This window comes from Pelecanus crispus, chromosome 7 (assembly GCF_030463565.1).
Source record: "Pelecanus crispus isolate bPelCri1 chromosome 7, bPelCri1.pri, whole genome shotgun sequence".
In the NCBI taxonomy this organism is placed as follows: Eukaryota; Metazoa; Chordata; class Aves; order Pelecaniformes; family Pelecanidae; genus Pelecanus; species Pelecanus crispus.
The window spans coordinates 29,904,416-29,920,492 of record NC_134649.1 but is presented as its reverse complement, the minus strand read 5'-3'; the positions used below and the strand labels follow the sequence as shown (position 1 = coordinate 29,920,492).

Genomic DNA, 16,077 nt, shown 5'->3' with positions numbered 1-16,077 from the left:
AGTTTAATTTAGTCCTCCTTGTAAATCCCTCCAAAAAGAAAAAAGCCAGCAGCAGTGGCCAAATTTTCAAAGTAAAAAATATGGAGACTATTACAGTACATCCTTGACAGGGATCAGAAAGTGCTTCTGTGAGAGCTACAATGGCTTGAGAAACAAAAGGGTAGTTACCACTCCTGTTCTCGGACAAGCAATAGCTTTCTTTTATTTTTTTAATTCCTTTCTCTGCTTTCAGAATAAATAAATAATTTTCACTGTGAAGGAAGATGGATTAAAATACACTATAGCTACCATATAGCATTTAGAAATTTCTCAATGTGGAGTTGTAATTTCTTTCTTATAATTTTAGCATCATATTCACACTTTTGGTTTTGCCTCCTCTTCTTTCCTTACTCTGATCATTTTCCCAATTCCTATCCACTGCCTTCCATTCTCTGTCCCCTTCTTTCTTCCTGCACTTCCTGCACTTCCTTCTTTCTTCTTGCACTTCGTGTGGAATGAGTTTGTGTTCATAATTTGTTTATTCACGCACACAGGAAAGCAACCACTTTATTTATTAGTTTTATTTTATAACTTAGACTGCACAAATTACTTCAAACTTCTGCTTTGCACTCTTTGACAGTTTAAATCTCTGGCTTGTGATTTCAGGTCCCTGGTTTTGCAGCAGCACTACTAACAAAAAATATCAATAATATCTGATTTTCAGTTAGCAAAACCGTCTCAATCTAACCAGGCTTAGAAACTTGTTCAGATTCTGTGTGTGTTGGTTATCCTGCTGTGAGGTGTGTGGTTTTCCCACCCTTTTTCTCCAACAGGACTAGATTTTGGTATACTATCAGTCTATCCATGATCGCACATCTGTAAGTGTACAATAAAATGTTAATTAGAGGGAAAAATCTCTCATGCCGTGGACATTCCAAAATAAACTACATCAGGGTCAACATATCCCCAGCTGAGAATATTCAGAAGCTGGGAGAATACATGGGGACAGTCCTGCTTTCTTTCTTCCTGGGCGTTCATATATGACTGTTGTTAGATATGAGTCTAAAGAAGCCTTAGTCTGAACTGCTATGGCTTTTTCTGACGTTTAATTCAGGGTGCGTAAGTTTGTGTGGTTTGATTTTTAGTGACCAAGATTCTGCAGCTTTTGCTGGATGGGTTCCAAAGATGTACTTCTGGTAGTTTGACTTAGTGCCACCTAAGAGTGTCAAATGACATATTTGGAATATAAGACAGTATTTTGATTTTGGGTGCTCTTTAGATTCAGTCCACTAAACAAGAGATTGTTAATAATATGTTTGACTATTCTACTGGTAAAATATGTTGGAATCAAACCAGCAGAGATGTAATATGTAGAAAGACAAAGTAAAATCTCAAGTAAAATATAACTGAAAGCTGGGGCTTTTTTGTGGGGTTTGGGTTTTTTGGGGGGGGGGATTGTTTTGTTTTGTTTTTTCCACAGAAAATATTTACCCCCTTTCTTCTCTGCTTTTCTTTGTAGATAGTAATTGTCCAGTTTGGAGGAAAACCATTTAGCTGTTCTCCCTTGCAGCTTGACCAGTGGATGTGGTGTGTATTTATTGGATTAGGAGAACTTGTATGGGGTCAGGTAAGCATTCAGGAATATGCAGATTTCTTTCCTTTGTTTTTATAAACCAATCAAAGATCTGATAGTGTTCATAATCCCACTCTACTGTTGTTTCCTTGATCTCTCACAATGTCATATTTAGCATTCATTGAAATACAGGGTGCTCTCTAAGTACTTCAAGAATAAATATGGTAGTAAGGATAATTTATCACACTGTTCCTTTTGATTTTTGTTAATTTTCATCTTTTCTTTCCCTAAGCAAGGCGTGCTATCACCAAGGTCTTCTTCAGTTAGGCTTTTTCATGAAAGACGTTTGATTCATAACCTAGTCCTCTAGTCACAAAAAAAGTATAGTAAGGGCAAATGCACTGTACCCTTCCCTGCAATAGAATACCCAACGTAGCATGTGTATGTTCAGCCATGGCAAAGTTTTGAAAATGAAAAGAAGTTCCAGTTCTATGTCAACTCACTCATTCCCTGGCTGAAACTGCCGTTCTATCAATCCATGGTAGGTAGCCTTGTTACTGACTTAGGACTAAGTCCAGTGTATTTAATACACACCCGCAGTGATCCTCCATCCACCTACTTCTGCGTGCAAAGGATGGAAGAGGGGGCGAAAGAAAAAGGATTTTTTCCTATAATAGTTGCAGAAAAGTGCAGTTTAATTCATGGGCCCTTTTAAAATTCTGCTATAAGCTGTATCATCATTAGCTAATATAAAATTATATATAGATGTAAAAACAAGCATCAGTGAGATAATTAAATAAGTTATGTGATTATCTGTCTGGAAGTAATAATAGAGATACAATCAGTATTGTTAAAATACTACACTTCTTTTATGTACAAACATACATTGTGAAGTTAATAATCATGTTAATTTTTTTCATGTTTGCATTATTAATGTGTTTAAGTTGATGCCACCTGACACAGTAAAAAAAAAAATGTGAAAAATGTGAAGTCACATTTTGCCTCTCAAGTGTAAGGATCAACTAGTTTGTCACTATGAAGAAACAGGCAAGAAATTGCCAACTGCAATTGAATTCTGAAATGGTTCTGATGGAATTGTAATGAATAGATGCTAGCTTTCAAAACTGACTATTTGTTCTCTTATGGAAAAAATTAACTTTTTGGACAGTTGGGCCTCAGATTTTTTTAATAGAAATAAGCTCAGAGTCATGACAGCTTGTAATGCGTATGTTGCTGAAAAACACCGGTGTTAGATTGTTCTACTGTAATTATTACCTGAAGATGGGATTTGATTTATCACCTTGCAGGAGGAAGACCTAAAATCAGTTTGATAATTCTTGGAAAGAAAAGATTTGTTTTCAACTGATTGTAAAATACGAACTTTGGCGGGGGAGAAAAGCAGGGAAAGGGAGAAAAATCCTATCTGTTTTATTAGATCATTCAGCTGTGAAGAATTTCCCACAGCCTTTGATCAATGTACTGTTTGGCTCCTAAATTTTGTTATAGGTGGTTATTGCACAACCATTGAAAACTAAGAATAACATCAGCATCTGTTTTCAAGTGGGCATAGTTGCCCAAGCCTTATTGCGACAGCGTAGCCATTAAATTAAAACTGGTATTGGAATACCTCAACAATTTTATCGCTGAAAACACTACAATTTTGCATAAAGCAAATACAGAAGAAAAAAAGGTGTTTCTCTTGTGGTCAGTATTTAGTGACCAGAAAAGAAAACCACAAGCTAAAAAACCTGCATTATTTACATATTTACATGATTTACAGTCTGTGGCAAGTAGAGCAAGCTCTTCATGGAGCTTTACGGTAAGAGGCACTTCTTTTCCTTTAGAGGAGGTGCTGTTCTTCCTTCTCAGCCTTTTCTCTCCTGCTATGACTAATTCTAGTTCAGCACAAGTTTATTATCCCTTTGTTTTATCAGTCTCCTGAACCTGCTGTTCTTGTGAACCACTAAAACCAATCAAGACTTTCAAGTTTAGATGTTAAAGTTGGCACTTTTAAAAGTGATTTAAGGTATAATTTCTAGGAAGCTAATCTGATGATATGCTTTGAGGGACAGTTTTCTAAAAGGTGGCTCTCATCACTTCTGGAAATCAAGTCTTTCTAAAATATTTCACGTTACATTCCCAGAATTATTGATCACTTTTTAAAACTGCGATAATTTTCCTGGGAATAATATTTAGTTCCTTAATCTATATCTAGTCTATTGAGTCTGCCATTACCTGAACTGGACAGGTGTCTCCAGATATGGAAAATAAATGAACAAACAAAAAGACATGTAAACACCCTAAGAAAAGAATTAGAGCAGAATCTATCAGCCTGGCTGAGAGAGGTCATGAATGAGAGGTATGTTCTATTGCACAGAATCACTGCCAAATACAATTGTTTCTATGTGTGCTGGCTTGCAAGTACTTCTTCACCATCAGTTTCATCAGATACCAAACAGTCTCAAGTAGCTGCTTTCTGTAGAGTGCTGGCATTATAGTGTTTTGAAAGCTGGGAAGCTGAAGGAGTTTCAGTAAGTGTTTAAATGACTAGCACTTACTTTTTCTTTTTTTCCCCTGTTCTGTCTTTGCTCTGTAGTAGTGGAGAAACTGGGGGGTTTTTTGACATTTCTTTATCTGTCTTTAAAAATAATATAGTAAAAGTGGAGTTGTAGATCATGAAATTCAAGGAGACCCTCAGGAAACTTGTTTATTTTCATACTGAAAATACTTGGTGCCTTTTCATGTGTCTTCACTATATCCATTCCAGTTTTCCAAAACTGTAAGATATATCCTCACCAGCTTTCCTGCAACTGTCTGATTCTATCTCCATCTTTCACACATTTGGGCTTCAGAGATGTGATTGCTCACTGCTGAAACAAAGACAAACAAAAAAGAAAATTGCAGCACTTTTTTTGCTAAATGAGTCTAATAGTTAACTTTGTAGGAGATTTTTTTTTAAGCATTCAATATATTCCAGGTAATGTCTTGTTTAAATAGCCATCTACTCATATTTTTATTCAAGCTGACAGAAGAAATCAGAACAAAGAGAAAATGACTGCCCAAGAGGGTAACACTGAAATGTATTTAAAATAATTGTGTTATAACATTGCCTAACTACAGTATTTGCAAATTTTTAAGATTATTAGCCATCCTCTATATTGGTGGACAAACACAATAAGAAGAGGGGCTGAGTTAATCAGAATTTATTAGTAATAAGGACACAGAGTACAAGATAGCCCTATGAGAAATCCAACAGGGAGACTGTCAAACCCACACCTTTCAGAAACCTCATTTTTGATAAATGCAGAGATAGACATTTCAACTTGGTGAAACAAAGGGAAGCTGAATACATGAACTAATGTAGTGTGAGAAGATTTATAAGCATGAAATGCAACTAATTTTTAGCTCGCATTAGCATACCTTAGATTATTATCAGTCATTAGAAATACATAAAGTCTAATTGCAGAAGTATCAGTCTCACTAAGTTTTCTTTAAATAATTACATTCAAATACTTACATCTTCTCTTAGTTTTTTGAGAAAGGACCACATTTTTTCCCAGCCTTAAACTTGCTCCATAGCTGTGTATTGCCAATGTGGTTTAAGGATACAAGTAATGCTAATTGTTTACCCAGTAAACTAGGTAATTTTGGACTAAAATGAAGTTGTGTAAGTGTAAAGTACTATTATAAATATGCTTATCTTAACTTTCCTGAAAGATTATAGATCTCATTAAAATATCAGTGTTCTTTTGTAATTAGCAGATTATTATACTATTGTTATTGAATGAGGCTTATGTTTTCAGTACTTCTTTATAATTTTAGGTCATTGCAACCATCCCAACAAGTAGGCTAAAGTTTTTAAAGGAGGCAGGGAGGCTCACTGAGAAGGAGGAGGTCCCTGAAGAAGAACTCAATGAAGATGTTGAAGAAATTGATCATGCAGAGAGAGAACTTCGACGTGGACAAATTCTCTGGTTCAGGGGGCTCAACAGAATCCAAACCCAGGTATGCTAAAAGTAAATGCTCACATGGTCTAGAAAAAAAAATGCTTAATCTTTGATCAAGGCAATAAGGAAAGCCACAGCATGTTTGTGTGTGTGAATGATGGTACTTGTTAATTGCTTTACTGTTTTCAAAGGAGGAACACATGAAAAAGTAAAATAGGTGAACTGAACAAAGGTGTGTGTGTGTGTAGCAGAAGAGATAAAGTGAAAAGATTATAAAATGATAATATGCAAAAATAAGAATCATTTTTTTGAGACTACTGTGAATGGACATTCTTTTTCTACTTCAGTGATGACAGCTCATAAAATAGTGCTACTTGGAAAATGCTAGATGTGACAATGGCTAGCAAAATCTTCTGAAGGCTTTCTAAAGCATACTGTTTTATTTGGTCAAACGTGTATTGTTACTGCCATTTCTGCAATAACAGAATAATTTAAATTGTTGAGTCTAAAGTACTATTTGATTTAAAAAACAAAAAAAATTTTTTCTGTTCTTGTACTACCATATATATATATCATGATTAAAAGGAATTGAATTTCTTTCCTATTAGGTAATGAAAAATGTGGTTCTGGATTTATTTTTAATAGTAAGGACCTAAGCATCCATTAAATATTGAAATGTATGTGTTGGCTACTTTAGAAATATCTACCTTTTTATTTTAAAAACCCTGAACTTTTGCTAAATACAAAAATCTATGGCATTTTTAATATACTAAATATTTGCACTGAATCATGGTACTAAATATAGTACAGATTAGGATATCTAGTAAAATTTGTCCTGTAGTATTAAAAAAATTACTTGAACTACTTAGCCTCTTTCATTGCAGTGAAGTAGCATGTTTTATAGCACTCTAGTGCTCTCTATTTGATCTTTCTAAGATCAAGTGTTTGTGCCAGCTTGCAGAAGAGAGCATCTCTGAAAGACAGATATGTACTCACCATATCAGATACAAATGTTTTACATGATGCTTACAAGAAAAAGAGGTGAATAATTAAGAAAATAATTTTTTTCTTTAAAGAATCTTTTAAAGAACATCTTTATCTTGGAAGATTTGTATTTTTGTCTTCATTCAAGCTAAACAGTACTTTCCCATCTACAAATTGGTACATTTTTTTCTGGAGAAAGAGATGCAGCCATGCATTTTAGAAAAAATGAGGAAAAGCAGTTAACTGAAACTAGGACAGTTAGGTCTCTTTAGTACATCTGCAGAGCAAAAAATAAAGAGGGTGGAAACTGCCGTTAGAGAGATTAAGGGTTTGGGTAAGTTCTCAAGGTTCTGTGGTAAGTAATTAAATACGGATCTTCAGCTTTGAGGTTATGTGTCTTGATTCTGTTGAGTTAGGAGCACTCATCATTAGAGAAAATTCAAATTGTCAAAGTATAAAGGTGACAAACAGGTGCCCAGGTAATGGTGATCTTTATGAAAAGGTGACTTCTAAATGTGCATTCTTTTCTTCCTGATGGCTATAGGAGGAGTGTTGTCTGTTGGCATTTCTGTCAGGATGTCTTTCTGGTTGTGGTGAGTGTAAACAACTACAAGCACAAAAAAGCAAATTACATCCTTGCAGTTCTTTTTCTTGTCTGAGAGGTAGCTTTTAGTTCTGCGTATCTTTGTCCACTTAATTCACAGATAAATTATTATTCTTTTATACTATTTAAAACAAAATGAACACTAATTATATTTCTTTGCTAACATCCATCTTCTTAGTTTCCTTTCTGCTCTTAGTTGTAGAAGTATCTTCGGTAGGATGTATTGTTGTTTCTCTTCTGCCAAGAGGCCTCTCTGGTTTTTTTCCTCATTTTGTTTATTCAGTGACATTGAATTTTACATCCATTTCACATTTGTGGAATGATAACAAAGAAAGGAAATGGGCCAACAGATACAAAAATAGTTCCAAAGTGTCCACCGGAGAGTGATGAACTTATATGCAGGTCAAATTAGATCCATTGCTGGATGGACCTTGAGTTGAATGCATTTTGATGCGCTATGTGTTGTGGCCCATCCAAATGAATTCATACACTTGTACTGCATTTCTTAGGAAGCCAACTAAAGAAGAGTTGATGGAAGAAGATGAGGATGTCTGTAGCATCCTTGGGGAGCTAGAGGATTTGCAAGAATCCTCTGATGTCTAATGCACTTCTGGAGATACAGAAGAAGAAGGTAGAGCAATCCCCTCACTTTATATATATAAGAGGATGACAGTAAGGTTAGGAATAAACTGTAGACTCTCTCATGACTAGACTGATCATTCAAATCCTAACAAGACCAGTTTCCACCATCATACACTTGTGCTGTATATTAGATTGTCTTTATTTTTGCTTATTTTCTATTCAGTCATTGCTGGACAGATAGCCACAGCACTCAACGAAAGTCTTCACTCCTAAAACAGTTATAAAGAATCTAACGATAGTTTTTTTTTTTTAGATAACTGACTCCCTTGTAATGCTCCAATAAAAACTCATCTAAACTGACAAAAACTTTGCAGTACTAAAGACATTTTTTTTTGTACCCTCTCTCAAAACAGAGCGTTCAAATATAGACATCAGAGAAAGGATTTCCACTGTTGATTCTTCATACTGAAATGTCAGACATTTCTGTGAAGACATGCATGAATTTACTTTAAAGAAAGGTGTATGAAAAATGCACATAACTAAGTCAAAGAGACTGGCTATCTACTTCTGATTTTTTTTGTCTACTTTTGTTCATTTAGATATTTTGTTGTCTTATAAATATACTATAGGCCTTCTCTGGATGGATACATGTTCTCCTTCTCTGAATGGCAGAGTGTTTCCTTACTGGGTGGCTCTCTCAGAAGACCACTGGCATATGAAGTTTCATAAATGACTCATCCTAGTTATGCAAGTTTCAGAAAGATATAAAGGTGGTCTTAAATTGCATAAAAGACAGGACTTTTCAACCTCTGCTAGTTTCAGCAATTTTTTCCAAGTCTTTGTTGCAGTTCTCACAAATTCTTCATTTGAAGGAAGAGACAAGACTGATCATACCATCTTGGCAGATCTAATAGCCTTTGGAAAGTTCAGCAGGTTCACCTTCAGGCAAAACTGTGTAATCTGAGTAACAACCAAAAATCATTGTATGTTTTTAATTGTATACTGAAAATTTCTCTAGTTACCTCACATTTGAATATGGAAAAATTGTGAAGTGTGGCAGTTTGAAAACGTTTCCAGCTACATGTCAGATTTTTACAACACTGAGCCTGATTCTTTCTTCCTCTGCTTCATTCATCCTGTAATTCAGTTTGCTTTATCTGCTTAAGTTGGGAAGTAACTGTCTAGAAATGTTTTGAGAATAAAAGCAAAACCTGAAAAATATACAGGTGCCATGTTAACTGCTACTGAAAAAAGATTATTCCTCTTTAGATACTAAAAAATGCATAGAGGTTCTGTACTGCATTTTCTTTGCCTTCCTTTCTGCATTAAAACTTTTCTCTTGAACCAATGCAAACCCTATAGCAGTGAAAGTCAATCCCGGCAAGTGATTTTGAAGTTAGATAAAAAGCTAGCAGCTCATTTTATGCCTTTCCGTATAGCTTTTAAAACAGAAAAGATTGCAGTAGCCCAGTGTAAGCAGAATGAAAACTGTTTTATTTAAAACAGAAAAGATGTTTGTTGTTATTTTTTTAAAAATAATATCCTGGTTGGATATTAGGTGAATGAGACCTAGGTCGTGTTAACATTAATGACAACAAAAATGCTTGCTGAAAATCTGTTCTGTGTTAAACATCAGAATAATGTTTGTTCTGCCAAGACTGTTCTATTAGTATAAGATCCGTTTGTGGTTTTTTTGTTTTTAAACTGCTAATCACTGATATTTGTATTGGCTGTGTGTACCTCAAAAGTATGGATCTTCTAGAGTATAGAACATACAGAAAAATGAGACAGGTGAAAATTTCCAACCTTACAAATAAGCTTCAAATGTAGGACAGTATTTTTTTTCTCTACCTGAAGGCCTATAATCAAATCATGATTATATCCTATATTTTGTTGGAAAATTTTCAAACTTTTCATGATGTATGACTTATCATTTACTTTCTCCTTTTTAGCAACTTGGAATGTTCTAAATAAATGCATTCTTTTGTAATTAAAAAATTACTTCTTAATTTTAAATGCATTATTTATTTATAGAATCATAGAATCGTTTAGGTTGGAAAAGACCTTTAAGATCATCCAGTCCAACCATTAACCTAACATTACCAAGCCCACCACTAAACCAATTAAGGGTAGAGTAATAATTTCATGTTTCCTGGCTTGGTGGCTGGATTATTTTTTAATGAAAGTAAAAACTAGGAATCATTAAGGTTGGAAAGGATCTCTAAGATCATCAGTCCAACCATCAACCCAACACCACCATGCCCACTAAACCATGTCCCAGAGTGCCACATCAAAACGTTTTTTGAACACTTCCAGGGATGGTGACTCCACCACCTCTACCCTTTCCATGAAGAAATCTAAACCTCCCCTGGCATAGCTTGAGCCCATTTCCTCTCGTCCTATCACTTGTTACTTGGGAGAAGAGACCAACAGCCACCTCACTACAACCTCCTTTCAGGTGGTTGTAGAGAGTGATAAGGTCTCCCCTCAGCCTCCTCTTCTCCACACTAAACAACCCCAGTTCCCTCAGCCGCTCTTCATAAGACTTGTGCTCCAGACCCTTCCCCAGCTTCGTTGACCTTCTCTGAACACGCTCCAGCACCTCAGTGTCCTTCTTGTACTGAGGGGCCCAAAACTGGACACAGTATTCAAGATGCGGCCTCACCAATGCTGAGTACAGGGGGACAATCATTTCCCTGCCCCTGCTGGCCACACTATTCCTGATACAAGCCAGGATGCTGTTGGCCTTCTTGGCCACCTGGGCACACTGCTGGCTCATGTTCAGCTGGCTGTCAACCAGCACCCCCAGGTCCTTTTTGGCCAGGCAGCTTTCCAGCCACTCTTCCCCAAGCCTGTAGCGTTGCATGGGCTTGTTGTGACCGAAGTGCAGGACCCGGCACTCGGCCTTGTTGAACCTCATACAGCTGGCCTCAGCCCATCGGTCCAGCCTGTCCAGGCCCCTCTGCAGGGCCATCCTACCCTCCAGCAGATCGACACTCCCACCCAGTTTGGTGTCATCTGCAAACTTACTGAAGGCACACTCAATCCCCTCATCCAGATTGTTGATAAAGATATTAAACAATATTTATTTCTATGAATTCTTTCTTCTTTGTTGTTTTCTGGTTTTGGAAGGTAAACTTTTGGGGCAAGTTCTTCTCTTTTTTCTTGGCTTCAGGCAGAAGACAGCCCTGTATGTTCAGCTTTTAAGATTCTGAAAAGGTTGTCATCCTCACCTATGAATTATATCCATGAAGATCTGTAGTTACTTTCTTCAGGAGAACAAGTAAATTACACGCCTGTAATTCTTGTTCTCTGGAGAAACTATTAAATACAGATCTTCCCTTATCTTTCCACTTTTATACTAAGGTCTTTCAGTTTATTAGGAAGACATTTGTACATCTAGAAATGCCCTTTGGCTTAGGATTTATCATCTGTGTCTTCCACAGTGATACGCACTTCATGCTCTCAGTAAGAGTCTTTAAAATCTTTTTTGAATGGTCTCTTTTGAAGAGTGCTCTGTCACCTGAGTTAGATCATGAAAACACAAGATCTGTATTTAATTCTACTTTTGTACATTGAACATTTCAGGTGAGTATTTAATATGCTTTCATATATAACCAATGGTTTGAGCCATATTTTTTTTTCTAGATGCCAATATGAACTTTAGCTAATGATTCACTTGTACCCCTATTCCATATGCTAACTCACCTCACATTGTGTTTTTTTTACTGCGATATTTGTATTGGACATGTAATTCAAAATAAATCTGCTGCAGAAAACATTGAGAGCAAAGTTATAAAATATTGTGATGACTGCTTAATACTGTACATCTATTAGTGTGCACATTTAAATGTTGTAAACAGGACTCTCAAACAGTGGTTCAGTGAACAAATCAGCTGTTACGTGTTTCTATAGTAAAACTTCAGTATGACGATTTTACAGCAGTAACCTTTAATCCCTTCTACAGCTGGCTGTGATATGATTATTCCCGTAAAAACATGCAGGAAAATAAACAATGATGTCCAAAGATAAGATTATGGGAGGGGATACATCCATACTAATAAAGATGAAGCCATATGAATTTGTTTATTCCTAAGACTGACCACAGCAGAAAATGTTAGCCCATTTATTATAGTGCTTTCAACTTGGAAAATTTAGCAGGGCTTGCACCAAGATTTGTGCTTTTTTAATTGATAAATATATCACTTTACCTTCTCCCAGCTACTTTCTAGGCTGTGTATCTTCAGAAATCTGGGTTGCAAGGTACAAATCTGGTAACAGTGGGTTACTTCAAATAAGTAGTTGGTTGAATTCTTTTAATTGATACTACTACTACTGCTTTGTCATGTTGTGGTTGTACCAGTGTAACAAAGAGGACATGTTGATGTGTAGGGATTTATAGCATCTATTTACTCCTTGATACTATGTTTTGCCAATCCCTGGCTTTATATTTGTACACTGAGCCTGCTTTTTATTGGGTTATACTGGTGACAAAGAATGCCTTGAAATACTCCGCTCTTTTTTTAACTCATCTTCTGTGGTGATGAATAAAGCACTCAGGAAGGTATTCAGGATGGATATATCAAACAGTGCATACAACAGACATATGAAAATATGAAAATGTTATTTGCTGCAATAGTCAATCCAGTTCCACATCATTTTCTGTGTGATTTTAAGTGCTTTGCTTAAAGATAATATATTAATCTTTTTATATCTGTAGTTATAAAAGACCAATATGCATTATCACTATGCTTAATTTATGCAAACTTTCATTATAGAAAAAGTCAGATAAAATATTGCAACACTTTCTATTTTATCAAACTAGTATACTGACAACCCTGGTTTTGTATACAAAATGGAGTCACATTTTGAATATTTTAAAGGGTTTTTTTGTTTGATTGGATGTCGTCCCCGTTCCCCCCACAAATTCCAATTAAGTGACTGAATTTTCCTCCCTCTGGAAGAACACCTAGAGAATAATAACTAAGTAAATTTTATTCTCAGTAAGAAAAAGGTGGAGATTAGTTATATCAAGTATTCCAGTTTTATTTACTTTATTTACATCTAAATAAAATGCTTTAAATTTTAAAGATTGTTATTTCAAATCTTCTAGTTGCTTAAACTGATGCAGCTCCACTGCGTCCTATGGAGCTGTTTCATTTTATCCAAGCAGAAAATTTGGATCATTTCATATCTAAAAACATTAAAAGGAACACTTAAAAGATTTATTTCAATTGAAGTAAAACTGTGTGCACGGTTGATTTATTGTTTTTCATTATTATTCCTGTCAGTTATGCAACTGTATCCATACTTTAAGCAACTTGTCTCATTCTTTCCTCCATTACAGATCGAAGTAGTCAATACTTTCAAGAGTGGCACTTCCTTTCAGGGGGCTCTAAGGAGACAGTCCTCCGTCACAAGCCAGACCCAGGATGTAACCAATATTTCTAGCCCTAGTCACGTATCGTTATCCAATGCTCTTTCCTCTCCTACCAGCACATCTGCTGCTGCGGCTGGGCGTGAGTGTGTATTCTTAATGCATCAGACCTACAGAGATGCCAACTTATGTAGCAGTCATTTGAGACTAAGCTACTTTGCCCTTTCCCATTTTGTCCTGTTATGTTTATTAGTTTACACATACCCAGAAACACAAAATATGATTACTTTGTGTACAGTAGATACTCTCCCTGATTCATTGCAAGTTTTGTTAACTTACTGTTAGGACAGGAATTTGTAGTCATTTTTTATCCAGTGTATAGAGATTCTGATTTTATTTGAGGCTTGTGTCATGTTTCCTCAATCTCATTGGATATGTTTTCTACTGCTTATAAAATATGTGAGTTAAATGATTCTAGAAATATCTTATAATAAGCAATACAACTTGTCAGATAAATCATCATTCCGTCTGGAAGACTGTGTGTAATGTAGGTCACTCACGTTCAAGAAAGATGTACTCTAATTCACACAGGTACAGGAAGGAACAAGGAAATAGAGAATCTAGTTTATGGTGCAAGGCTAAGGAATTAAGATTTACATGAATGGTGAAAGAACAGATTTGCTATCTCTAAATTCACAGGGAGATAATCATTAAGGAAGGAGGGAGATAGACAAGTTGAAGGACAGTGTTGAAACAATGAAATAATTGTGGTAACAAATTTCTTTGTTAGAAGAAGCAGGTTTCTAAACACTGAAATCCTGACACAGCTTTCTTTTAGATGCAAACAAAGCATCTAGTGAAGAGATAGTGAAGTGAATAGAAACTTTGAAGCAGCTAATAAGAAAGGGCTGCTTCACTAACAGTAAAATTCCAGTTTCTCAGGAAGACTCTTACAGACCTACTTTGATTTTATATTTTTATTTTTATTTATTCAGGACTGTAAGTAGCTATTTTCTTTTACAGCATAGCCAGCATTAAAAGACTATTTAAATTTATAGAATTCAGTTTACAAGCTTGTCACTTACTTTACAAAATAATTCAGTATATTCCTTATGCAAGTTTTAATGAAAAGTTGGCCAAACAGACAAGAATCATAGAATCATAGAATGCTTTGGGTTGAAAGGGACCTTTAGAGGTCATCTAGCCCAACCCCCCTGCAGTGAGCAGGGACAGCTTTGACTAGACCAGGTTGCTCAGAGCCCCGTCCAACCTGACCTTGAATGTTTCTAGGGATGGGGCCTCCACTACCTCTCTGGGCAACCTGTTCCAGTGCTTGCCCACCCTCACTGTAAAAAATTTCTTTCTTATGTCTAGTCTAAATCTATTCTTCTTTAGTTTAAATGCATTATTCCTTGTCCTGTCACAACAGGCCTTGCTAAAAAGATTGCCCCCATCCTTCCTATAAGGCCTCCTTTAAGTACTGAAAGGCTGCAATAAGGTCTCCTCGCAGCCTTCTCTTCTCCAGGCTGAACAACCCCAACTCTCTTCAGCCTCTTGTCTGTCTGGCCAACAGAGAGAGGGAAGGCAGACAGAGACTAGGCAGACAAGAGAAGGGAATAAAATTCCAGAACTCCTGGACAAAAAAAGGAAGCTTGACTTTTCCATTCAGTTTGAGTGCAAACCCCCTCAGTATTTGAACATCAAACATTTAGACATGCATTACAAGTTTTGTTGGAATTAAAAGTCAAAGGAGAAACTTTGCTTTTGCTAGGAACCCAAAGAGCCATTAAGGTTCCAACTTTGGCAGTTGCTCCTTGAAGGAAATTTGTATCTTTTCCTGTCTTGTCTTGGGAAGTTTGGCCTGCTAACTTTTACTCCAACAGCACCAACCGTTTCAGGGCACCAGCGCGATCAAGAGAAGCAAAGTCACTGCACTGCGTGCCACTGCTGTGCCACAGGCGCTGTAACCCGCTTCTGAGAACTCAGACCCCAAGTTTACTCATTTCCACACTGAACGGGACACAAAACACCAGACACAAACCAGCCTTTCATCCAGGGAATGATTTCCCATAATAGCATTTCTATATTTGAGCAGAAAACAGAGCGCAACTCATTCTGCTGTGGTAAATGTTTCAATAACATCCTGTAGCCAGCAGTCTGAAAGGATAGATCTAATAAAATTAAAATAGACAATTTATCTTCCCTCTCTTCTCTCCATTGCAGCAATGCACCTAAGAATTTAATAGTTTTGCGTCTTGACAAAGGCCTTACTAGGTTAGGGGCTGAAGTTAATTAATAGGAGAAAGCATAATCTGCTACAGTCTTTGATGTGCCGCCTTATTTGTAAAAATAAAACAGGTCTATAGAGCTCATCAGTGATAGCTACATAAAAGACATATGATTGATTTGTTAAGCTACCCAGAGATATGTATTGCCATTGTGGAGGACAGTTAAGATTGGGCCTTTTAAAGTTGGGTCTTTTACATTCTGGACTGTTAGTACTTTATTACCGCAATATAATGTCTGTTTAGCATCAACCCAGTGTGTGCTTCAAATTATAACCCTTAGGGAAAGTTTTCATTTATTAATACAATGACACGAACTGAATGCATGACAGTGAAAAAGCAAAGAAAAAAATTGGGTTTTTATTTTTAAATTGGGTATTTACAGTTGGTTGTTCATCTTCCAGAACCTGGAAAACCTTTCCTAATCCAAATTTCATAGAAACGGGTTATGTTTTTGTCAATTGGCATTTTCTGAGAAAGTTTCAGTTGCAAAATGCACACCTAGGTCTACTTTTCAGCTCTTGCTTAAAATGTATGTGGTGGGACAGGACTGACCTCTTTCCTCTTAGCAGTTCAGAATGAGTTAAACCCTAAATCATTACCTTCCTCCTATGAGGTGGAAGGAAATGATGGAATAATTGTACCTCTGATTTTGTAGCTTTTCCCTCTCTCCAGGAACCTTAAAAATATTGCATATGTAGATATATTATGGGGAGTATCAAGGGAAAACCTTAGGGGTATAGCAA

The 16,077-nt window shown here is 36.2% G+C and overlaps 1 protein-coding gene across 15 annotated transcripts in view; it reads left to right on the top strand.

Moving 5' to 3' along the window:
* Window positions 1-16,077, top strand: part of ATP2B2 (ATPase plasma membrane Ca2+ transporting 2) — a 189,987-nt gene that overhangs the window by 165,377 nt on the left and 8,533 nt on the right. For 11 of the 15 annotated variants that reach the window (XM_075714578.1, XM_075714574.1, XM_075714579.1 and 8 more), the window contains 2 exons: window positions 1,499-1,606; window positions 5,375-5,557. In XM_075714578.1, coding sequence (XP_075570693.1) covers window positions 1,499-1,606; window positions 5,375-5,557 — 291 coding nt within the window. Of the gene's footprint in view, window positions 1-1,498; window positions 1,607-5,374; window positions 5,558-13,016; window positions 13,104-16,077 lie in introns of all 15 variants that reach the window. The other 4 variants (XM_075714567.1, XM_075714565.1, XM_075714576.1 and 1 more) reach the window with 2 other exon arrangements.